Here is a 25,786-nt window from a genome sequence, read left to right as displayed (position 1 = left end):
AGGTCACCCATTTTGTGCTTTTCAAAAACTCTAATTCAGTGGCATGTCTTTAGTTTACTTGCCCAACTGATGTCATTTCTAGGATATAGAGTTTTTCTTTTTCTTTTTCACTCCGATGTTTACCTGTGTGCTTTGTAAACAAGTGGAGCTTCACCTCACTGGGCTGTTGCCGTGGACTAAAGGCAGAGAGGAGGGCTTCTGCCACAACTTCTGGTCAGTTGGGCCCTGATCAGAAGTGGAGTTATGGAAAACATTTTTAAGAATAAATCTCATTAATGCCGAGCCAGTCGCCAGACTCTTTCACTGTCAAGTGACCAGAAATTGACAACAGACTTGTCAATAGGAAAGGTCATTCATGAATAATTATTATATTGTGTTTAATTTATATTTGAATTGCTACTTTTCAATTCCATTTCCATTTTATGGACAAAACGTGATTGAGAAATTTAAGTCATTGGACAGTTCTTTTTTTACGTGTAATTTTATTTATTTTATTTTTGGCTGTGCTAGGTCTTTCTTGCTGCACGGACTTTTCTCCAGTTGCGGAGAGCGGGGCCTGCTCTGTAATTGTAGTGTGCAGGCTTCTCATTCCAGCCGCTTCTCTTGTTGTGGAGCATGGACGCTAGGGTGCATGGGCTTCAGTAGTTGCCGCGTGTGGGCTCAGCAGCTGCGGCTCTCAGATTCTGGAGCACGGGCTCAATAGTTGTGGCACGCGGGCTTCATTGCTCTGTAGAAGGGGGGGTCTACATGGATCAGGGATCAAACCTGTGTCTCCTGCATTGGCAGGCGGATTCTTTACCACTAAGCCACCAGGGAAGCCCTGGAAAGTTCTTACATTGGGCTGTACATCTTGAAAGTAAAACTTTCAAAAACGCATGTGTTAGGAATTCTGTGGTGGTCCAGTGCTTAGGACTCCAAGCTTTCACTGCCTAGGGTTCAGCCCCTGGTAGGATAACTAAGGTCCCGAAAGCTGTGTGGTGCAGCCAAAAAAAAAAAAACAAAAAACATATTTTTAGGCACCACACCATGAAGATTCTGTTCCCCTAAGTCTAAGGTGGACCCAGATTACCTACATTTAAAAGACCCTTCCTTTTTCTCCAGGAACCTTCTCCTCAACCCCAGCCCCCAGCAAATCTGGATCCCAAGTACCGCCAGGTGAATGCTGAGAAGGAGCAAATTCTGAGTCAGGTTCTGCCCCAGGAATAAGTCAGGTAGCATATTCACACCTCAGATTTTTGTTTAATAAAATAAAAGGCTGGACTCGTGGGCCAGAAACGTGCATGTTTTAGTGAACACCCAAGTGATTCCAGCGCGGGAGGTGTGGACCCACTGGGGGACCCACTGTGCTCTATGGACCTGGCTGTTCCTCTAGCTCACGGGGCAGGGGCCGCGGGGAGTGGGGGAGTGCGCATGGAGAACAAGGGTACCCAGAGCAGTTCTTTTCTCAGCATCAGATAGGAAACTGTGGCATTTCTAAATACATAAGCAAATGAGCTATACTTGAAGGTGAGAGGCAAACTGGGGAAAATAAAATTGTTTGCTTTGCAAAGGGCATCTTGAAATGATTAGACTTCAGTCGGTGAGACCTTTACAGAGAATTCTAGACAGTAAATATCAGCCTAGTGATGCCCTTTTATTTCTTTTCAAATTGATGTATTCAACTCTCAGTAATTTTTAAGATCCAGTTAAAAATAGAAAGGAGTCTTATCCAGGTACCATTTGCTCCCTGGCTGGCCTGGAGCACAAGGACACAGCATCCTCAGTACAGTCATCCTTCTGGGCAGACCGCCCTCTCAGGAGCCACGCGCCCACGGAAAGCCCGGGAGCTGGTCCAGTGGAGCCTCTGAGAAAGAAAACAGCCTCAGAAATCAGTTGAAAGAACAAATAAGGACTTGAAGAAGATGCCACGATGTGAATTATGGCCCTCCAGGGTTCTAACCAGATGTGAGACTTTGACCAGCTGGCCGGTTGGGCCAGCCTGCATAAAGTAACATTTTTGTTTTCTAGGGTTGCGTGTTTTTAAGCCATTTCTGACGTTTCCCAGGAGCTTCTGAACTTCCCTTTCCTTGCCTATTTGTGCTCTCAAGGTGTGGTAATGAGATCTGCATTCTTAATGGAAAGTTAGGAGTTTCACAGTGAGGAATGAGGATGTTAAAGTATCTGACAATTGAGTATGTAATCACGTGTTGGTCTGCCAACGTGTCGTTCAGAAGGAAATATTGAATCCAGATAAAGAATTGGCTGCTGAGGAGCCAGTTATGGAGGCAGTTGGTGCCGAAGCCTCCATCGTTGGGGAGGGGATGGTCCATTTCCCTGGGCGCCGAGTCGGCCCCAGCTTCCTGAGCCCAAGCGACCTAAAGGTAAACTGAAGTCCACAGTTCCAGCAGACCCTCTGAGCTGGCTTCTCCCTCTCTCCCATGTCCGGAGTTTGTCTCACAGCCTCGTGCAGCTTCAGGGCAAGTGGGTTGACCCCCCGTTTCGGAGTCTCCACAGATGGCCCTTGCACACACGGGCAGAGTGAGGCAGCAGTGACACAGTGTGACACACCCATGTGAAGCAGGGCAGTGGCAGGGAGATGAGTTTGGTGACGGAGGAGGACCACCTCAGGCTTGGGTGCCCTGACTCACTGGGCAAACCAGGAGTGAAACGGTTGGTGAAACGGTGCCAAGAAACCAGAGGGAATGGCGCGTCACTTCCACCTTTGCAGCAGCCCCGCCTGTTTTCATGATAAGAGCACAGCCGGGCAGTGACGATGACCGAGGGTGGTAGCAGACAGCAAGCAATGGGAGGACAGCTGAGCCAGGCACTCTTCTAAGCCTTCCACGTGGGCTGCGACTCCTGATAGCAGCGCTCGGAGGTGGGCTCTGTTAGCCATTTGATTTTTCACATGGTGCATTGCTCTCCAATTCATAAATGATAACTGTCTTCACGGTAACTAGTGCACTAACACTGGTTCATGTACCTCTTACTGAGACCCCAAAGCAGGTCTCCTCTTACTCTTGGGTCTCACAGAGTCACACTGCTCATGGATCCCCAAGCATCCCCCTGTATCGTAACCCTGACCACCCAGTGACCCCAGGCACCGCCAGCTGCTCAGACCCTTCCTCCCCGGAGAGCCCCCCTCTGGCGTGTGACAGAGGGGCCTGGCATCCACTTCTGTGTATCTACCCCTCTGCCCTTGGCCAGGTGACGCCTTTCATACCCAAGTCCCCTCAGCCAGCTCTGACTAAATCTCCACTTAATCAAACTGAGTTTGTTGACTCATACATAGTTCAGAAGCTAATACATTAGGTAAATGACAAATGATGTCCTTGGACAAAAAAAGAGGAATCTTAAAATAGGTGCTCGGGCAAAAATGGAAACAGTTAGGTCATATGCCTTTCTGGGATCACTGGGGAAGGGAATACATTCTGAGGAATTACATGAGAGCACTTTAGAAGGACTCCATGCCTAGCCTTGATGAAGCCCAAATCCTACTTTTTCTGAAAGGACCGACTATGGTTGATATCAGTAAAAAGGGTAGCTCCCAAAGAGACCATAAAATAACCCTGAATCAAGCCAGATAGAATTCTGAAGTAGTTTTTGCTTGACTCTGGAATAATCCTGTCCCTGCCACTGTTGGTTAGGGTTTTTTTTTCCCCTCTGCAGTTTTTACTCTGACTGAAGAAAAAATGTTTTAAAGTGCATGAAGGCATCCAGACACTAGAATAAGATGCTTCACGAAAGCCCAAGAAAGCCTCTGATCATTTCTGTCTCCCTAGTAAACAATCTATATAAATTGCTACTTACTCTCATTTCCTAGTCCTCTGGGAAAAATTTAACATTTGTATATTTGATTATTCCCACAGATGTAAAAGACATGGCTAAATCAGGACCAGATTTATTTTTTCCTCTGGAAATTACTGAATAAGCCATGAAACAGAATAAAATGTAGCATCTTCCTAGTCACCGTATGAGTTGATGAGCCGCAGTGAGGGCAGAAAGGGCCTGGGAGCAGAGCAGTCCTCAACAGAGAAGGGCCGCAGGTTCACTGTGCTATGGGAGTGATGCCCTGTGCTTTGGACCGTATGTCATTAAAATATGTCTGTGTTTGTAAAGAAAAAAATTCACCCTATAATAAACTATTCTAGAAATTTCATAATGCTTAGAACTGCATGTTTAAAAAGAAAAGAAAGATGTTTTCTGGTAAGGTATTAAAAGTTCTTAGAGTTCCAGTCTCAGCTTCTATACTAGATTAGTGATTATACTGCCTTGAGGGCCCACATGTGTGAGGGCAGGTCTTCCTTCTCCACATAAATGCGTGGGCTGTTAGAAATGCATCTATTTATTTTTTTAAAAAAAAAACAAATGTTCTAAGATGTATTTTTAAAAAATTTATTGGAGTATAATTGCTTTACAGTGTTCTGTTATTTTCAGCTATACAGCAAAGTGAATCAGTTATATGTATACATGTATCCCCTCTTCCTTGGATTTCCTTCCCATATAGGTCACCAGGAGCACTGAGTAGAGTTCCATGTGCTATACAATAGGTTCTCATTGCTGCTGCTGCTAAGTCGCTTCAGTTGTGTCCAACTCTGTGCAACCCCGTAGATGACAGCCCACCAGGGTCCTCTGTCCCTGGGATTCTCCAGGCAAGAACACTGGAGTGGGTTGCCATTTCCTTCTCCACTGTTCTCATTAGTTATCTTTTTTATACATAGTAGCGTATGTATGTCAATCCCAATCTCCCAATTCATCTCACCTGGCTTCCCCCCTCTTGGTGTCCATACCTTGGTTCTCTACATCTCTGTCTTACTTCTGCTTTGCAGATAGGTTAATTTGTACCATTTTTCTAGATTCCACATAAATGCCTGAATGCACAATATTTGTTTTTCTCTTTCTGACTTACTTCACTTCTAGGTCCATCCACATCCCTGCAAATGGTACAATTTTATTCCTTCTTATGGCTGAGAAATATTCCATTGTATCTATATGTGCCACATCTTCTTTACCCATTCCTCTGTTGATGGACATTTAGGTTGCTTCCATGTCCTGGCTATTGTAAACAGAGCTGCAGTATACATTGGGGTCCATGTGTCTTTTTGAATTATGATTCCCTCCAGGTATGGCCCAGGACTGGGATTGCTGGGTCATATGGTAGTTCTAGTTTTAGTTTTTGAAGGAACCTCCATACTGTTCTCCATAGTGACTGTATCAATTATATTCCCACCAACAGTGTAAGAGGGTTCCCTTTTCTCCACACCCTCTGCAGTATTTATTGTTTATAGTTCTTTTTGATGATGGTTGTTCTGACTGGTGGAGAAGGCAATGGCACCCCAATCCAGTACTTTGCCTGGAAAATCCCATGGACAGAGGAGCCTGGTAGGCTGCAGTCCATGGGGTCACTAAGAGTCGGGCACGACTGAGCGACTTCCCTTTCACTTTTCACTTTCACGCGTTGGAGAAGGAAATGGCAACCCACTCCAGTGTTCTTGCCTGGAGAATCCCAGGGACAGAGGAGCCTAGTGGGCTGCTGTCTATGGGGTCGCACAGAGTCGGACACGACTGAAACGACTTGGCAGCAGTAGCAGCAGCATTCTGACTGGAGTGAGGTGATATCTTATAATTGTGATTTGCATTTCTCTAATAATTAGTGATGTTAAGCATGTTTTCATGTGCCTTTTGGCCATCTGTATGTCTTCTTTGGAGAAATATCTATTTAGGTCTTCTACCCATTTTTTGATTGGTTTGTTTTTTTGATATTAAGCTGCATGAGCTGTTTGTGTATTTTAGAGATTAATCCTTTGTCCATTGCTTCATTTGCAAATATTTTCTCCCATTCTGTGGGTTGTCTGTCTTCTTGTTTATGGTTTCCTTAGCTGTGCAAAAGCTTTTAAGTGTCATTAGGTCCCATTTGTTTGTTTTTGTTTTTATGTTTTATTATCCTAGGAAGTGGATCAGAAAAGATCTTGCCACTATTTATGTCAAAGAGTGTTCTGTTTATGTATTCCTCTAAGAGTTTTATAGTGTCCAGACTTACATTTAGGCCTTTAATCCATTTTGAGTTTATTTCTGTTTATGATGTCTGAGAGTGTTCTAATTTCATCCTTTTACATGTAGCTATCCAGTTTTCCCAGCACCACACGTGGAAGAGACTGTCTTTTCTCCACTATATGCTCTTGCCTCTCTTGTCATAGATTAGGTGACCACAGGTGTGTGGGTTTATCTCTGGGCCTTCTATCCTGTTCCATTAATGTATATTTCTGTTTTTTGTGCCAGTACCATACTATCTTTATTACTGTAACTTTGTTGTTCTAAGATATTAAAAGACTGTATTATTGGCTTTATTAAGATCAAAGATATATTTCTGTGGCTACCAGACTAGAAGCATCTTAGAGACAGGATTACTTCAGACACAGAATTCATATCTGTTGAATGAATGAGTCAGTAATTAGATGATGGGCCACAGCCTCATCCCTTTGTGCCTTTTTCTGTTATTAAATTGTAGTCCTTTGGCTTTGAAGTTGTCCTCTGTGTGTTAGATTTGGGATTTAGGAAACCATCATTGAGTTCTTACTGTGTCAGGAAGCCATAGGCTCTTTTAAAAATTACTTTCATTTTTAATTACTAGTAAACTGTTAAAATGGAAAACCTCTTTTTAAATATAATAAATAATATTATTTTGCATGGATTTCCAATGCTACAGAACCTCAGGGATATGATTGAATATCGTATCATATAGTGAATGTAAACCTGAGATTGGGCTGGAAATACAGTGATTGAGAGCCTTGGAAATTGAGCCTTTAAAGTAAATACGTTAGAGTAGGATATATAGTGATTTGCTTCTTTCTCCTAAGAATAGAATGCAGAAAACAGGAAATATTCAGATTTAAGGACGTCCTGAAATATTTAACTAAAGGAAGGTAACCATTTCATGTTGATAACAGCTCTAAGAATATAAGTAGTTAATTCTACTGAATTCATAATGAGTCAAAATTAAAGTACAGACATTAAAATTCAGCAGCAAATATCGAGGACATGGAATGGTCAAAGCACAAAAATGTGGAGCATCAGAAAGTCCCGTAACTCATATGATTGTCAAATGGCAAAATTGAAAAGCCTGTAGAAAAGACCCTGTCCCAAAGGCAGACTGTACGGTCTAAGGAAAGGGTCATTAGCCATGGTTGTTACCTTCCAAAGTGGTCTCCAGTGACCCCTGCCTCCTGGTGTCCATACCCTGGGAGTCCCCACCAACCCTCTACTCTGGTTGGTCTGTGTAATCAGTAGAGTACTGCAGAAGTGTTGGTATGTCTCTTCTGAGGCTAGGTCATAAGACAGACATTGTGGCTTCTGCCCTCTTCTCCCTTGTGGATCATTTGCTTTTGGGAAGTTAGCTGCCATGCTGTGAGAACACTCTACATTAGGTAGGTCATCCAGAGGACACAACTGCTGGTTGGCCCCAGAGGTGGATGTAGGCAGTCGAGGCTCCTCAGCCCTCCCCCGTCCTTGGAGTGTACGTTCTGCCCACCATTCCCACACTGGGAGTGGTTTCAGGGATGCAGCCTTGAGGGAGTCATGTCTTGTGGCTGTGACTGAACCCAGTGAAAGCCTTTATATTCATTTTTAAGGTTTTGATGGGTGGATGCAGAGATCTTGCAGCCATCCAAGACAATCCTTGTATGTAATTTCTTTTGTTTATTAAAACTTCCCCCTAGCAGTCTGGACTGCTCTTCCCCTTTCTTTGGTCTCTCTTTGCCCGCCATGAAAGGGGGCCAGTCACCTGGGGGATTCCTGAAGTTGCAGACCAACACTCAGGCCACCAGTGGAGAGGCCCACAAGACTAGGAACGTGATTGACCACCAATAGCCACGTGAACAAACCATCTTGAAGCACATAGTCTAATCCAGGAATTGACAGACTTTTTCTGTAAAAATATAGTAAATACTTTAGGTGTGTGGGCCATAGAGTCTCTCTTGAACCTACTCAGTCCTGCTATTATAGAGCAAAAGCTGCCATGCCCAGTATGGGAATGAAAGGAACAGACTGTGTTCCAATAAAACTTTATTTACAAGAACAGGCAGTAGGCCAGATTTGGCCTGAGGACTACAGCTTATCACCCCTCCTGTAGCCTGTCAAGCCTTCAGAAGACTGCAGTCACTGCCTGTGTTCTGACTGAAGCTTCCTGAGAGTCCCTGAGCCAGAGCCACCCAGCTGCTTCCAAATTCCTGAGAATAAATACTTAATATTTAAGCCACTAAGTTTTGAAGTATTTTGTCACACAATAGTAGATAACTAATGCAATAATAGGTAACTAATCCAGGAAAGGAGGCTGGCTGACAGATGAACCAAGCTTGGCTGTGAGTTGATAACTATTGAAGCTAGGTGGTGGGTAGCACCATGGAGGTTCATTATATTATTATCTCTACTTCTGTGTAATAAAAGGTTAAAAGGAACCCCCAAAAAACAGAAAAATAAACTATTAGAGAATTATCTAAAATTAGAGCATCAGTAAATCCTGGTGCTTGTGCTGCTCACCCATGTCTCTGACTCTGAACCCTGTGTTCTCTTGGCCCCCCCTTCTAGCAAAGCCTTGGCTATTTGCCTGTATTTTTCCATCGATTCATTGCCACATCAATACTTTCAACTTAATATCCAAGATAGTTCTTTGAACTTCGATGCCATTGCTGCTGTTGAACCATCTTTGAGGCTTTTCCACTTCTTTATCCCTCTACACTGTTGTTGCTGTTCAGTCACTAAGTTGTGTCCGACCCTTTGCGACCCCCTGGACTGTAGCCCACCAGGCTCCTCTGTCTCCTCTGTCCATGGAGTTTTTCCAGGCATGAGTACTGGAGTGGGTTGCCATTTCCTTCTCCAGAGGATCTTCCTGGACGAGAGAACGAACCCATGTCTCCTGCTTTGGCAGGCATACTCTCTACCTCTGAGCCACCTGGGAAGCCCCTCTTTACACTGTAGACTGTAAAAAACAGTCATTACCGAGAGATGGAGCCCTGTTCAAAGATCTACAGAGTCCAGCCTTGACGTGACCTGGGGTATAATAATAGTTTACATTCTTACTGATCTTGGCTCTCAGGAGGATACTAGCAAATCCAATACCTTAATGAATTCTTACACAGCCTGGGAGGGTAGGTCTGGCAGGTTTCACTCTAGCATTTTATAGATGAGAAATTTGGAGACTCAGAGTTTAAATGGCCTTCCCTGGTGGCTCAGACAGTAACGAAATCTACTACAATGCAGGAGACCTGGGTTCAATCCCTGAGTCGGGAAGATCCGCTGGAGACGGGAGTGGCTACCCACTCCAGTGTTCAGCAGGGTCCAGAATCTAGCCTCTGGTCCAGTGTTCTTTCTTCCTCCCTGTACCACCTCTCCCGGGCTTGAGGAGAAGCAGGTAGAATTTGACTTCAAATGAAATGACTATGTGAAATACCTCACACAGCGCTTGGCACATGGGCTCTCAGGCAGTGTGTTTACATTCCCTTTAAAACACCTTTGAAATTGGAAATCACCTTGACAGGGTTTTTAATTGGCAGTATAAATGATAATGTGTTAATTGTTAGGTGCATGAAATAGATATTTGAAATAACCTATCTTTTGATTGATTACACTGATCCCCAAAAGGGTTCTTGTGTTTGATTCAGAGAACAGGTCTGGATTATTCTGCTTCTGTAGTTCCCCAGGACAATCATGAAATAAGCTTTAGTGTTAGATTTTGAACAGCTCATGCTTTCTGTACACTTAACCAAATGTCCTTGGTGATGACATTTACAAATGAGATACAACTTTGAGAACAGGCGAAGAAGGTAGTGGGAGAGCAGAGAGCAAAATGCCAAATGTGAAAAAATGCCTCTGAATGCCAAAACTCAGTTCACCAGGACATCATCTCTCTCCTTTTTTCTTTCAGAGATCTGTTTAAATAATGTTGTGTGTTCCTATCCTTAGCATGTGGTTAGGAGGAAATTAATTTTTCCATCAAACATTTTTGAGTTTTCATTTCTTTCCTTCCTATTGGTGGCAGTCCTTTTAGATAAAGTCTACAAGGCACTTACTACTGGCCAGGTAACTTTGTTTTCAGGGCTGTAGCTTTATATCCTTCATTCTCCCCCCACCCTAAGGCAAATTTGGGAAAAAAATCTCATTTGTTTGGAATCTTATATTGTTATTTTATTTGTTATTTTGAATCTTAAGTTTCTCTCCAGTTCTTCATTCAAGTTGCTTAAAGCAGTGTTTTTGTGGGTAGATTTGCAGCTTCTTTTGTTTAAATTGTTTTGGGAAAAAAAATGATAATCATATTTTAAATTTGCAAGTCTGGTTTTAGTCATAGGCACGAGAGAAAAATGAGCTGCCAAATGTCTGGAAAACACAACTCCAACCTCCTCTACTTTCACATGTGATAAATACTGCTTTGAGTAGAAACATAAAAATCCAGATTGGTTTTTTTTAAACTTCTTGGACTAATGGATTCACCATTTTTTAAGGTATATTGTAGAAAACCATTTGCAAAAACTTGAATCTGGTTTATTTAAACTGTATGCAGGATAGCATGCACAAATCATTGTGAAAATGATCTGTGATTAAACAATTACAGTCAGGACAGTGTACTAAGGAATTGTAATTCTCACAGGCTCTACCGAAATACTGACCTTAAAGGAAGCATGTAGATCCTCTGAGGATGTACAGTGTGCCAGGAACTGGGTGGGTGGTTTGCAAATGGCTTTTGGCATCAGGTATAGGTGTCTTGGGAATTCCAGCTTTACCATTACTGAGTAACTGGACAAGTTCCGAAACCTCTCTGGGCCTCAGTTTCATCCTCTGTAAAATGAGCATAATGTCAGGAACAAACACATGGGGTGAGCAAGTAGATGGAGGCACAGATCAGAGCCTCTAAATCTATGGCTTTTCTACCATTTTCTACCATAGAACAAATGGGTATAAAGAACAGACTTTTTTTTTAATTGGAGTACAGTTGCTTCACAATGTTGTGTTAGTTTCTGCTGTGTAGTGAAGTGAATCAGCTATATGTATGCAATATCCCCTCCCTCTCGAACCTCCCTCCCACCCCAGCCCTCTAGGCTGTCACCAGGCTGAGCTCCCTGTGCTTTGCAGCAGGTTACCACTAGCTGTCTGTTTTACACATGGTAGTGGTTATACATCCCAATTTCCCAATTCATCCCACCCTCCCCTTCCTGCTCTGTGTCCACATATCCCTCTACATCTGCGTCTCTATTCCTGCCCTGCGATAGGTTCTTCTGTACCATTTTTCTAGATTCTACCTATATGTGTTAATATATGATGCTTGCTTTTCTCTTTCTGATTTACTTCACTCTGTATGACAGACTCTGGGGTCCATATACATCTCTAAAAATGATCCAATTTTGTTCCTTTTTATGGCTGAGTAATATTCCATTATATATATGTACCACATCTTCTTTATCCATTCTTTATCCTTTATCCATTCCATATCCATGTTAATGGGCATCTGAGTTGTTTCCATGTCTTGGGTATTGTACAGAGTGTTGCAGTGAACATTGGGAGGTATGTATCATTTTTACTTATGGTTTTCTCAGGGTAGATAACAGACTTCTCAGTGGAGTGCCACAAGAAACTGTTGGCCACTAGGAAATAAAATCCTCCTTTGTAATAGTTCATCCATGGAGATCCTGCCGAAGAGAAATAACTACTTACTTTGAAAATTGCCCTGCTTTCTGGCAATGAGCAGTCTTGGATCCCTCCAAGCCCTGGGATTCCTTAAAAATTGTTGCTGTCCAGCTGTATTTTAACCCCTAACAAGCCCTCTTAAAATGCTAATCAACCAAAATTAATTTGGATTGAAGTGGATTCTGGAAGTGAAGAGTGGTAGCAGGTCACCGGATGGCAGCCCTTCCTTCAGAAATCGCAGTGGGGCTCTCAATGGATGGTTCTTCTTGGGCTCATGCTTGAAAGTCTTTGCTCATTCAGTGGCAGAATTCACTGAGTGGTAGAAATGAATTAGAGCCTAGAGTTTCTCATAAGAATAATGATATTAATTCACCATGATAGAGCTGAGCTCCAGGTATAAAATTCTATAGAATCTTTGCGTGCCAGTCAGTCGCTGCTCTCCTTTCTTTTACCCCCCCCCCCTTCCACTCCTCATCTTTATCTCTTCTTTCTTTTTCAGTTTTCCAAGAAAGGAAAAGGACAGAGTAGCCACTCTGAATTTGTTGATGTCCAAAAGCCTTCCTCTTAACCTTCATTCTTTGTCTTTGGGTTACTAGTTGGATCCTCTTTTTTTGGCTTCATTTCCTTTTAGCAAATTATCCTGCTTTTCCTTCCATTTATCTTTGCAGGGGCTCATGCATCCCTTTTGTTCTGCTGTTTCTGTCTTTCAGCCTCCTAGGACTTAGTCTCACACCCTTTCCAGGGATGAGCTCAGGCCCAGAGGTCTGTGCGGCCAGCCAGCCTTCCTGCTGGGGAAGCTGTTGAGGATTACGTCCGTCATAAGGCCTGGCTTCTCTGAATGGTTGCAGTGGAGGGGGTTGTTGTGTGGTTGGGGGCTTCAGAGCCCTGCCCTTTCAGCTGCAAGTGGCCCGTGCTGGCCAGGCGGGCTCGGTGAAGCCCTCCCAGTGCCACTGATCCCTGCGGGTGCCCCAGGGACACACAGGCTGCTTTCCTGGAAAGAGCAGGTGAGGTGAAAATGGGTCTGATTCAGACCCTGCTGTCAGGGACGCAGCCCTGCAGCCCACTTAACTGCCTGTTCTCTGAAGAAAATGCTCTGCCTCCGTGGATGATTGTATAATTTTTCACTTGTAAGGGTTGCCCCACTAGATGCAAACAAGGAATGTGTCTTTAACTGAACTGGAACCAGAAAAGTTCACACATTCTAGGGTGGAGAAAACTCTCTGTTCATCCTCTCCTGTGGCCTCTTTTATAGTCAGACATAGGCACAGAAACGTGGAAAGTAGGACTGAACAGGAAACAAAAAGTGGAGCGTTTGAGGTCTCCCACAGCTGCGGCCTCCAGACGTATCTGGACTGTTGTAATCCCAAGTACAGGCTGTCTTTATGGCTCTATCATAGCCAAGATTTTGTTTGAGATCATAGTGCACATCATTTTCATTGTTCAAACAAGGCAGGGAATAAAGGCCATTGTTTGCCTCGTGTATGGTTTCTTTCATTTGATCAAAAGGGAGTACTCTCTCTGTGACTGAGAAGTGGTACTAGAGCGCCTCACTATAAAGATGAGCATTTGATTGAGAAGGGCCGAGAGCCATCCAGAGTGGGAACCAGGCGCTCCATAGGTCTGGCTGCTAAGTGGGCTGGTGCCTCAGCCATTGACTATTGTCAGCCACTGTCAGCGGTCACACCGGGACGATGGTGCCACCAGGGGTCTGGGCTGACAGCTCTCATGACCTCCTTTCCACGTTCTCTTAACAACTCTCTGCTCTGGCATTTCCAATTTGCCACATTTTTACTCACATTCTTCAGCCTTCTTCAGATTCCCACTCGAGTCCTGTGTTCTTGGTTAGAGGGTGGATGAGTGGTAACTAGTTGGTATCGCTGTCTAGTATAACTAGTTAGTATCACCAACTCAGAGGACAGAGTGGGTTTGGTTTTCATTCATGTGTCCTTGTGTGACCTGCTTGTTTTTCCATCCCTGGCTTCAGGAATCTTAAATTTAAGTCATGAGCTTGTGACAGTTCAGACGTGTCTGTTATTTGGATTTGAGAATTCCCGGGTAGTCCAGTTGCCAGGACTTGGCACTTTCACTTCTGAGAGTGCAGGTTCAATCCAGAGTTGGGGAACTAAGATCCCACAAGCTGCGCGGTGTGGCCTTAAAAAAAAAAAAAAAGATATTAAAAAATTTAATAAAATACGTGTACACATCACCCCTCTAGTACCTGGCCTATGCTGTAGACAGACGCAGGGCACTCAAATCAAACAGTTTCACGGTAGAGAGAAAACATCGAAGTTCCTGAGAGTTAATTACATCTTAACACAGTGGCAGTCTTGGGAAGAAGTCTGCCACTTCCCAAATCTTGGGAAGAAATGGTTGGTTAGCCCATAGTTAATCCCCTTGAAACTAAGTTTTCTGAGAAGCGGTGGCTCGACTCCAGGCTGCTCTCGTTCCAGCGCTGCAGTACAGATGGAGGTGTCTTTCAGTGGGCCTCCACTAGGCGTGAAGCCTCCCGCTTGTTTGCAGCCCAGGCATACACTGTCCACTGTTCTGGGCACCCTGATGATGGCATCACTCAGGAGAGAGTCAGGACGAACAGGAGCCTCGTGGAGACTCCCACCGCCTGCTCTGTGAGTTACCTCAAGTGTGTTTCCATTGATTTGATTAGGGGACAAAGAACCAAAGAAAAATAGAATGTCTTTTCAAAACTGAGCTCCACCCCTCTGCCAGCCCCCTGGGCTTCCCAAGGATTAAATCTCATTTAATCTTCCTTCATCAGAGACATCAGTGTTTGCTTTCAGACACACAAAGTCATGAGTCTTCAGCTGGAAGACAGTGGCCAAAATCAGTATGATCTGCTTTTGAAGGAATGTGAATGGGGAGGCAAGTTTCTCTCATGGGAAAATTACAAGACACCAAAGTGGTATGAAGTGTGGCACCAGAGTGGGCTGGGTTGCCCTCTGATCCCTAGTGTAGCACCCAGTACATCCTGGATTAATGTGTCAGTCAGATGGCATCGGTGCCTGTCCAGTTATCCAGCACCAGCTCTCTTCCAGGGTAACTACATTCACGTGTAATAGCAAATCGCAGCACTTACTGCCAAGGCCGTAGATGTGACGGTTGAGGTAATCATTAGTTTTCAGTGCACACGCCAGAACCTCGTCATGGAATGTTTTTTATAGGTGAACCAGTGAGAAAGGTGTTAGCTTCCATCTGTCACATCCCCAGAACCACGATCATTTATCAAGAGTTATCAGAGGAAAGTGATCCTTCAGACCACTTGCGGTCATATTCTCCATCTGGAAACGGTCACAGAAAACATCTTTTTCGCAAGTATAGCACCGTTGTACTCAGAGTAGAAGTCCTAATGCAGCTCAGTGCAGAGGGCTGGTGCACATGTCTCTGCCTGTGCAGCTGGGTGAGGCTAATAGGGTGCAATGGGCTTGGAGACGTTCCTGTCTCATTAGTCTTACAAAAGGTACATCGTGCTTCCTTATGGATTTTAAGAGCACATCAAAAATGGTTTACTATGCTGCCGGCTTGGAATGTCTTTTTTTTTTTTTAAGAGAATTTAAATGCAGAAGGACTCAGGATATTGCAGCCATAGAGTGTTTCATTACCATCTAGGTAATGGAATTCAAATAGTATCACCCAGCAGAATCAGATATGGGGCCAGCAAGAAGATATTAATATTTTAAAATATATTTTAAAATGACAGTAATACAATGTATTTAAAATTACTTGAAGGGAAAATCTTCTTGACGTAACTTCGTAGTAAATACCCTTGAAAAACACTTTGTGCAACATTCTCATTCCCTTTGTTTTTACCTTTTTCTCAGCATATGTTAAATATGGAAGACTTTGTGAGGCAGGAAGAGGTTAGATCATCTCACAAAGTGGAATATATCTTATTGTTCATTTTCCAAAGCAAATAGTGTGGTGGTATCCCAGCTTCTCATCTAACACAAGTGAAGGACACAAATCACTCTCTTCCTCCTTTGAATCTTCTTCTCAAAGGATGGATCCTCAGGAGTAATAATGCTGACAAAGAATAATATTCGTATGTAATGTAAAAAGTTGTAAAAAGTCAACCCCCACTTAAAGACACTTAGCTTTGATAGTGCTTTTTGTTAACACGACATTCACCCTGAGTAAGAGATACAAATTGTATGAGTTAGTTGGTTTTGATCTGACTCACAGTTTAGTAATGTTGTATGCATATGCTCTTGAATGGTTTTCTTGTTTGTTATTAACTGTTCTTCTATTGTATATTAAAATCAAGTGGTAAAATTCCTTCTCTTTCCTGGGAGCAGTTAGTTAAAAGTAACATGAACTATGTTTTGTATCTGAGGAAACAGGATTCTGAAAGATATAGATGCTCAACTACAGAGGAAGTAAGAGCGGTGCTTCCTCTTTTTGCTGGTGGCCTCAGCCCCAGCTGTTCCACGTCTGGTCCTCTCCCATGGATGCTGGCTATCTGGGCACTGGTGGTGGTGATGTGTGTGTTTAAATCGGTGTCATCAGATAGTGCTGAATACTTCATAGTTAAGGTAACTTGAAAGCAAGAAGAGGTTAATGTTGGACAAGTATTGTAACCAATCAGGAAATACCTGGAGTACAGAACTCTTACCCTGTGATCAAGTATAAGCGAAGAGCCAGCAAGAGGGTGACCTAGTCCTGCCCCCAGGGCCAGGTGCCCCACGTGGGTCTGTTCACTGGGTGAGGGTGAGGAGCTCTGCAGTTTGACTCACTCACTCAGCAGACACGCTGTGTACCTTTGAGGCGCCTTAAACATGGGGCAGTGTGAGAGGAGCAGATTGGGACATGGTATATATCCCTTATATCTCTTAAGTGCTGGTTAAAATTCTTCACTTGCCAGACCCTTAAATTATGCCTTTGAATTCCTCAAAGGAGGAAGCACTTGGGTTGAAAATCAAACCCATTTTAAAAATCACAGTATATACTGCTGGTTTTCCTTATGTCTCTATTTTCATTTGGTGTCTTAAAAAGTACAGAAATGATCATTTCTAAGGACTATAATAATATAACCCAGACCTCTAAGGTGTACTTAATAAATTAACTATGCTTGTAAATCAGTTTTTAGAAGAACTAAGATTCTTCTTTTACATCACTGGGGAAGTCTCTCTGACCAAGAACTGCTCATGACGGTAACAAGCAGTGTCGTCTCGGGGTTTCCTTTGCTGGAGTTAGGAACTTACATCCCTGACTTGTGACTTTAAAGGATACGTGGACTTTGCCACTGGTTTTTTTTTTTTAGGGACACTTTCTTTTTAGCAGGACTGTGATGCGGAGTGTGTCGCCAGGCTCCCCTCTCACCCTGGGGGAAGGTGTCACCTGCCCTCTGCCTGGACCCTGCCTCCCTCTCTCGTCTCGGTCCAGCTCCCGCTCTGTGGCCACAGCTGCTCTCCCAGATGTCAGCATAACTCTGCATCATGCTCCTGCTCAGAGTCCTTCAGCACCTCCGCCTTCCTCAGGAGACACCCAGCCCCTCACTGTCCCGTGTTTCCGCCTCACTTCCCCCACTCAAACCCTCTGCCCGGCCGCACAGAACGGCACTCTGGTCCCAGGACACCCCTGGCCTTCTCCCTTTGCACATCCTCTTCCTTCTGCTGGCTCCCGTGTCCCCTTGTCTTCCTGGTAGCTCTTCTTCTCTTTGAAGGCTTGTGGGCATAGCCCCAGGGAGGCTGTCACTTGCAGGCACGGGTCCTGCCCCCTGTGCTCTCTGCTGTACACCCCCGTGTCCTGGATGGGCCACAGCCAGAGTGTGGCTCCTCTGTGTGTGTTCAGGACCTAACTTGTTGTGGACGTGCCTTCTAGAGTGACATCTTCCCCCTTGACCTGGTGACCCCCTGTTTGTATGTCTGTTTACCCAGAGAAGGTAGTACCATCCTTGTGAGGGATCCTGAGGGACAGGCCCTGTTTCTGGAAGCAGAGAAGGGTGGAGTGGGGAGAGAAACATTTTATTTGGAATTAGAACCCCTGCAGTCAGTTTGACACATTCCTTGGGTTAGGGCCATGGTCCCCAACTTTTTCTGGCACCAGGAACTGGTTTCATGGAATGCAGGTTTTCCACAGACTAGGGGAGGGGAGAGGGATTGTTTCCAGATGATTCAAGCGTATTACTTATATTGTGCACTTTATTTCTATTATTACATCAGATATATAATGAAATAATTCTAGTACTTGCCATAATGCAGAATTGTTGGAAGCCCAGGTGGTAATGAGAATGATGGGGAGTGGCTGTAAATAGAGATGAAGTGCCTCTCACTCACCCACCGCTTACTTCCTGCTGTATGGCCCAGGGGTTGGGGACCTCTGGGTCAAGGGACCTTAACCAGCAGCCTCCTAGGTGTTTATGATGCTGAAGCCTGGATTCCGGTCTGAGCTCTGAGTGGAGAAGCCATGGTAGAAGCTTGGGTGAGTCTCCCAGCCTTGGCTTCTTTGTTCCCATCACTAAACCGATAACTGGGCCATGCGATCACCCAGGTATCCCTGTTGCTACAGGGCATCAGCTCTTACAGAGATTTGGCCTGCACACTGTGCGGTAGGGTGAGCCACCGTGCTTCCCCTCGGGTGTTCAAACAGTAGTCATGTGGCCAGCTGCACCGTTGTCCAAAGCTGCTTGTGAGCCCATTGATGGAGAGCGAACAGTACCCGGGATTTAGCGTTCACTTCATCTTTCTTGCTTTGTTGGTAACAAGGGATATGAAGCAGCAGTTTGCTTTTGGGAGAGACGTCCAGCCCACGTGTCTTTAGAGTGCATTCTGCATGTTTTGGCTGCCAGGAGTTGGTTGTCACACAATTCATGATGTAAGCCCTCCAGTGTCGTTAATACTTGATGTTCCTGTCAGCCGGATATGTGTGCAAGACACAATTCTGCAAGTACTGGTTACATTATGAGCATAACAATATGACTTTTGTTTCAGACTTTGCAATAAACAGGTGATGATGGCTCTTTTTTTTTTTAAACCTCCCAGATCTCAGTATTGCAGGATTTAAAGACTGGCCTCCGAAAATGTGGTCATGATAGTTTTAAGTAAATATCCTGCCGACTTGGAAATGAGTCGAGTGGTGAGTGGACACATTTGCAGACTGTGTGGCCTTGGTGTTTCCTTCTTGTTTCTGGGTCATTCAGGCTCCCCCTCAGCAAGCACCACTCCAGCACTCCAGGGGGCGGGCGCGGCCCCTCGGGAGCAGGAGTCTTAGGTCGTCCTGCACCCAGGCCCGTCTCCATCTGGAGGCCTGTTTCGAAGGGGCCTAAGGGCGGCACTGAGTCGTTGCCATGGCATTTGGGCTTGCTCCTGCTCCAGCTGTGACTGATGTGTGTTTATCTCAGGAACTGTGTGTGATCAGCTTCCTCATATGCTGACAGGGCCCTCTCCATTGTCCTGGTTTCTTTTTTTTCTTTCTCCTCCACAGTACACTTTCAAGAACAGTTAACATTATTTTACCTTACCTATGGAGCCACTTGAAATAAATTAGAGGAAAATTGTTTTTCTCTTCAGGCCAGAACTAGGTAATTTACGTTTGACAACGTAGCTGATGAAAATATAGCAATATCAGATAAATCTATCAATGGTTAAACAATAATAAGTATACATTTTCTGGAGAAGGACATGGCTACCCACTCCAGTATTCTTGCCTGGAAAATTCCGTGAATATAGGAGCTGCAGGCTACAGTCCATGGGGTCACAAAGCGTCAGACACAACTGAGCAACTCACACACACACAAGGATACATTTTAGGTTCTTTGGGAAAAACCTACAGTTTCAAAAAGGTTTAAGAAGTTTTCCAATTTCTCATAAGTTAACACAAAGTTTTGAATCTTGATAAAGTCCTAACACTGAATTTACAGAAGGTCATTGGGACTTCCTGGGTCAAGGTGATCAGTCTCACGTCGTATCTGCCTCCTCCCTGTAAACTGCTTCAGGAATTCATGAGTCCTTCCTCTAATTAAGATGCAGCATCCCGGGACTTCCCTGGCAATCCAGTGGTTGGGACTCCATGCTTCCAATGCAGAGACCAAGGGTTCGATTCCTGGTCGAGAAACTAAGATACCACATGCCTCACAGCATGGCCAAATTAAAAAAAAAAAAAGATATAGCATCCTGTTTATCCCAAGATTTCTCCAGATTGGATTGCTTGGAACTATAGTGTTTCAGTTCAGTTCAGTTGCTCAGTCATGTCCAACTCTTTGCAACCCCATGAATCGCAGTACGCCAGGCCTCCCTGTCCATCACCAACTCCCAGAGTCTATCCAAACCCATGTCCATCAAGTCAGTGATGCCATCCAGCCATCTCATCCTCTGTCATCCCCTTCTCCTACCCCCAGTCCTTCCCAGCATTAGGGTCTTTTCCAGTGAGTCAACTCTTTGCATGAGGTAGCCAAAGTATTGGAGTTTCCTCTTCAGCATCAGTCCTTCCAATGAACACCCATGAATGATCTCCTTTAGGATGGACTGGTTGGATCTCCTTGCAGTCCAAGGGACTCTCAAGACTCTTCTCCAACACCACAGTTCAAAAGCATAAATTCTTTGGCGCTCAGCTTTTTTCACAGTCCAGCTCTAACATCCATACATGACCACTGGAAAAACCATAGCGTTGACTAGCTGGACCTTTGTTGGCAAAGTAATGTCTCTGCTTTTAAATATGCTATCTAGGTTGGTCATAACTTTCCTTCCAAGGAGTAAGCGTCTTTTAATTTCATGGCTGCAGTCACCATCTGCAGTGATTTTGGAGCCCCCCAAAATAAAGTCTGACACTGTTTCCAATGTTTCCCCATCTATTTCCACTGTTTCCCCATCTATTTCCCATGAATTGATGGGACCAGATGCCATGATCTTAGTTTTCTGAATGTTGAGCTTTAAGCCAACTTTTTCACTCTGCTCCTTCACTTTCATTAAGAAACTATAGTGTTTAGATGTGACCAAAAGGTAGCATTTCTGAAAAGTATAGAGCTGCCAAAATCCTGCAAAACTAGGAAGAGTTTTCCAGAAGAGCTACATACAGGCAACACACAGGAATTTTATGACTTTGCCTAAGATTGAAAGGATATTAGGTCAATTTACAGATGAAAATTATGGCCCGTGTTTGAGACATTTTCTCAGTTTTCTTTTATTTAAGACCATAAAAATTTTGGAGATAATTTCTGCTTAACTATTCATGTATTCAGTGCATCAAGAATGTAGCATAAATAGCTTATAGCTTGATTACTGTGTTTTCTATTGCCCTGTAACCATGAGCACAAACTTAGATGCTTAAGACAACATACTTTTATCATCTCACAGTTTCTCTGGGTCCCTTGCTTAGGGTCTTACCACCTTGCAATCAAGATGCAGGCCAGGCCTTTGGACTCATCAGAGGCTTAAGTTGAGAGAGGTCAGGTTTCAATTTCCTGAGATGCACAGAATTTATCTCTTGTGTCAGTAAGACCGTGGGGACCCTGTCTTCTTGCTGGCTGTCTGCTGGGGGCTGCTCTTGGCTCCTGGAGGCCACCCACAGCTCCCTCCTGTGTAGGTAGCCCTCTCCATCAGCCTCTCACAAGCTGGCAGTTACTTCTGCAGAGTTGGCAATGAAAAACCTAAGCCTTCTTTTACTGGGTAGATTGCCTATCTCCACTTCACTTAACTGTTCTTTGGGGGGTTTATCTTGTTCCTTCATCTGGAACATATTCCTCTGCCATCTCGTTTTGTCTAGCTTCTTGTGTTTGTGGTCTCTGTTCTGCAGGTTGCAGAATTGTAGTTCCTCATGCTTCTGGTGTCTGCTCCCATCTCGTTGTGGCTTCTTCTTTGTCTTTGGATGTAGAATATCTTTTTGATAGGCTCCAGTCCTTTTTTGTCAGTGGTTGTTCAGCAGGTAGTTGTGATTTTTGGTGTTTTCATGAGAGGAGATGAGCTCAAGTGCTTCTTCTCTGCCATGTTATGTCTAACCTGGGGAGAAAGACTGACGTCCTTGGCTCCTCTCTGGCAGCTGATGCTGGGTGTTATTGTTTTCCTGGAAAATATGGAGTGTCTGTGGTGCTGCTGTGAGGGCAGTGCAGTGCTCTGGGCGCCCAGTGCACCACTGAGAGCTGGGGCTCGACTCCGGCGGGGGACTCCCCACCCCAGCTCCTCTGCTGAGCACTCACTGTTTGCATTCCTGCCAGTGGAGGCAGGAATATGTCAACCATGGACTTGAACACTGAGCAGGATGGATTAGAAGCTTCCCAGGCCCTCCCTCTGGGGAGGACAGAGGAGGCTTGGTTAATCCTGGTTGGTGTGGAAAGGGGCCATTTGCTTTAAGACAAAACAAGTGTCAGCCATGGCAGGATGGTTCCTGAAAACATGCCCTTCTCATTTGCCTGGAGCAGAGCTGACACCCTTGGCCGACAGTGGATGAGGCCTTGGTGATCTGCTGATTTGTTGTAGCTCATATCTTCATTTCTTCCCATTGAGATGTAAGCTGTCTGATCATCCTCAGTGAGGACATCGAGGTATGTTTTCTAATTGGCTTGAGGAGAAGATAGGAAGTCTAGTCACTTGTCCCACCTCAGCACTCACCCTTGGGCTGGCCAAGAGGTCCTGGGTGCTGGCAGCCAAGCGTTGTGCTCATGGGGCCAGGATGCAGGACAGCTGTGGGGTGGAGGTGACAGCAAGGACCAGGACTCCCGCAGCATCCAGCAGGTGAAGGCATCTCTGCTACACACAGAATGGGCTGCTGGGAGGGGAGACCACTCTCCAGGGGGTGCAGGAATTGGCACATTAGTAACCATTCACTGTGGAGCCCCATGTGGGCCAATCTACTGCTGACGTAAAGCTTTGAAACATACAGAGTAATTCTATATATTGCTTAGGCACAATACATCTGGGGGGAACCACCATGTGGGAATATAAACACCAGATCCAGGGGAGTGGACCCCGCTGTGGGTGGAGGGTGAATGATGAGCTCCAAGGGGCTGGCAGGACAGGAGGGGTTGGGTAAACAATGCTCACTTCTTAAAGAAGTTGGATGGGGAGGGGCGGAGATTGTACGGAATTCTTTCCCATGCAATGTCTTGGTGAAATATTTTATAATTTTTAATAGGAAGAGTAATATTTCACATGTTTGTGAGAATTAAGTTGCTCCTTTTGTGTTCTTAATTTGAGGAAAACTAGCCAAGGAGCCAGAGAAGGCAATGGCACCCAACTCCAGTACTCTTGCCTGGAGAATCCCATGGACACAGGAGCCTGGTGGGCTGCAGTCCATGGGGTCGCTAAGAGTGGGACACGACTGAGCGACTTCACTTTGACGTTTCCCTTTCATGCATTGGAGAAGGAAATGGCAACCCACTCCAGTGTTCTTGCCTGGAGAATCCCAGGGACAGGGGAGCCTGGTGGGCTGCCGTCTATGGGGTCACACCGAGTCGGACACAACTGAAGCGACGCAGCAGCAGCAGCAGCCAAGGAGCAGGCACACCAGGGCCCCTCCGGTCTGTGGTTACTGAGTTCTTTGGCCACCGAGCTGAGGGAAAAGCTGGGGGTAGGGTGTTACGGGGGGCTCCACGCCCCCAGTGCTGCTCTGACTCTAGGCACAGCAACCTCTCTGTCGGAGCTGAACTTCCTCATCAGGAGGGTGGGGTGGTCATTCCACTTCTCAGAACCAATGCAGATGAAGACAAAATAGCAGTGCCCACGCCTGGCACTCACCACTGAGTGAGCATTGGTTAAACACGCCTCCACAAACGTGATGACTTTTGGACGCTTCTAAGAACGCATGGGAGGGACTTCCCTGGTTGTTCAGTGGTTAAGATTCCACTCTTCCACTGCAGAAAGCATGGGTTCTATCCCTGGTTGGGGAACTAAGATCCCACATGCTGTGTGGTGTAGCCAAAGAGCAAACCAGAAAAAAATGCAAGGGAAAGATTAGGACATATAGGAGGATATTTGAACTGATCTTGTTTGTTATATGTACTATGGGCTTCCCAGATGACTCAGTGGTAAAAACCCAGCTGCCAGGGCAGGAGCCGCAGGAGATACAAGTTCAATCCCTGGGTTGAGAAGATCTCTGGAGGAGAAAATGGCACCCACTCCAGTATTCTTGCCTGGGAAATCCAGTGGACATCAGAGCCTGGCGGACTACCGCCCATGGAGTCGCAAAGAGTCAGACATGACTGAGCACATTATACGTATTATACGAGAACTGAACATTTTTACTTTTATGGAAAGGACTCCATTCTGTAATTAGAACAAAAAAAATCAATCCTGTAGAATCATCTCAATTTCAATTTATTATTTTTCCAACCTGAAAATAGCCTGGATCTTTTTTAACAGTCCAGTTTTGCCTGAAGCAAATTGAAACTGCTGGTGTGTGAAATCATTGAATGAATTAAAAATGTGTGTAAACACACAGATCAAAGTTAACAAGAGAACCAGCGGCAGAAGCAGGAACCCATTAACAAACGAAGTGAGTCTTGAAAGATATCTGTGGTGTGTTTTTTCTGTTTACTTTTTTCCCCCTTTTTAAAAATTTAATGTATTTTTTACACAGTGATTTAATGAGAGAACTTCAATCTGTATGGGAACCTGAAAAATTTTAGACTCAACTGTGTCCTTCTTTGGATCATGAACATGATGGAAATTGCACGTTTGACGATGCTGGTCCCTGATACTTGACTCTGTAGCTCCTTGATAAGTGGTGTGGCTAGCCGGCCTCACCACAGAAGAAAATGCTACAGAAACTTAAAAAACAGTCTGTGGGACCGAGAGTATTGGTGCTTTTAAGGACAACAGAGACTCTCTCAATGTAGTTTTTAAAAGCCTAGTAGGACTGAGTACTGGGTTGATGTTACAAATACATACATGTGTACTTTTTTTCCAGAAAACAGAGGCAGGCTCGTGAAAGATGATTAAGGGAAAGAAACAAAGTTGTTGATGTGACAGACCATGGGCTTGGTTCGGGCCAGTCAGTCACACATGACTTGCGGTTTCCAGCATCCCTCCCACACCCTGCTCTCTGGCTCCCTCCCACAGAGCTGAAGGGTGAGAGGAGCCTTTGTTTAGAAGATGCAGTGTTTCCCAGGTGGAGAGCGAGACCACACAAGCTCCGGACTCTCCCAGACTTCCCGGCCAGCCCGCTTTCTACACACGGTACATCCAGTCAGCCTGGTGATCTGCCCAGCCCACCCTCCGTCTCTGGGGATGACTTGATGGACGCTCTGTGGGACAGTGAGTTCGTGTGTCCCCCACCCTTGTGACCATCCAGTAGGACTTCCGAGCTCAAAATAGCCCCTGTCCTTCTGCCCCCTCCAAAGACCATTTCAAACAAAAGGAAAAATAAAAGCACAATGCATTAGAAACATGGGAAAATAAGAAAGAGCACCTTCCGCTAACCTCAAAAGATGGGAAGAGATTTCTGTAGAACAGAAAGCAGACTAGGAAAGGCTGACAAAGAAGTGGAGCAGAGATGCTGCAGCCGACTGCTGGGAGCTGGGGGCGGCACCGTGGGGAGGGGGTTGGGGAGCAGGCCAGCGTCATTACGGGAGCTCCTCTTCCCCAGAGGGAGAAAAGTTGGGAAGCGGGTGAGGCAGGCCAGGAGCTTTGGAACTGTGAGGGATCTCCAAGTCATTCTAGACTTATGTGACCCACAGGGAGGGGCTGCAGGAAAGGCCCTGTACCTGGGGCTGGAAGATGCTAAGCCTGCACTCCTTGTGGCTGCAGGTCCCTTCCTGCTGCCTGCACGCACACCCCAAAGAGAAGGAGGCTGGGGGTGATGCAGTCGGCTTCCACGGAGCCCACACCCCTCCCCCATCCAGAAGGGAGGACAAGGTGGAGGCATGGGGCCAGGAAAGAGGAAACCTAGGAGGCTCCCCGTCTTGTCACCGAGTCCTCCTTCCACCAAAGATTGCCCGATGCCTTCTTTCAGAAATGCAAAGGAACCACTAAGGAGCAACAGAAATTTGAGGAAAACCAATAGTATGAGACAGAGAAGGCAATGGCACCCCACTCCAGTACTCTTGCCTGGAAAATCCCATGGACGGAGGAGCCTGGTGGGCTGCAGTCCATGGGATCGCTAAGAGTTGGACACGACTGACCGACTTCACTTTCATTTTTCACTTTCATGAGTTGGAGAAGGAAATGGCAACCCACTCCAGTGTTCTTGCCTG

At 45.2% G+C, this 25,786-nt stretch overlaps 1 protein-coding gene across 17 annotated transcripts in view; it reads left to right on the top strand.

Moving 5' to 3' along the window:
- The window catches only part of ANO10 (anoctamin 10), a 216,486-nt gene that overhangs the window by 163,898 nt on the left and 26,802 nt on the right, over nucleotides 1-25,786 (top strand). For 3 of the 17 annotated variants that reach the window (XM_055557873.1, XM_055557876.1, XM_055557875.1), the window contains exon 13: nucleotides 16,925-17,080. The exons of 5 other annotated variants lie outside the window; for them this stretch is intronic. In XM_055557873.1, coding sequence (XP_055413848.1) covers nucleotides 16,925-17,080 — 156 coding nt within the window. Of the gene's footprint in view, nucleotides 1-1,101; nucleotides 1,212-1,712; nucleotides 2,003-3,848; nucleotides 4,319-8,107; nucleotides 8,171-12,362; nucleotides 13,133-16,924; nucleotides 17,081-23,609; nucleotides 23,640-24,653; nucleotides 24,989-25,786 lie in introns of those variants that run through there. 9 more of the 17 variants (XM_055557877.1, XM_055557874.1, XM_055557882.1 and 6 more) reach the window with 9 other exon arrangements.

The sequence above is a fragment of the Bubalus kerabau genome, chromosome 20 (genome assembly GCF_029407905.1).
Source record: "Bubalus kerabau isolate K-KA32 ecotype Philippines breed swamp buffalo chromosome 20, PCC_UOA_SB_1v2, whole genome shotgun sequence".
NCBI lineage: Eukaryota > Metazoa > Chordata > Mammalia > Artiodactyla > Bovidae > Bubalus > Bubalus kerabau.
Note: the sequence above shows the minus strand (reverse complement) of the source record. Positions and strands in the feature narration are given on the sequence as shown.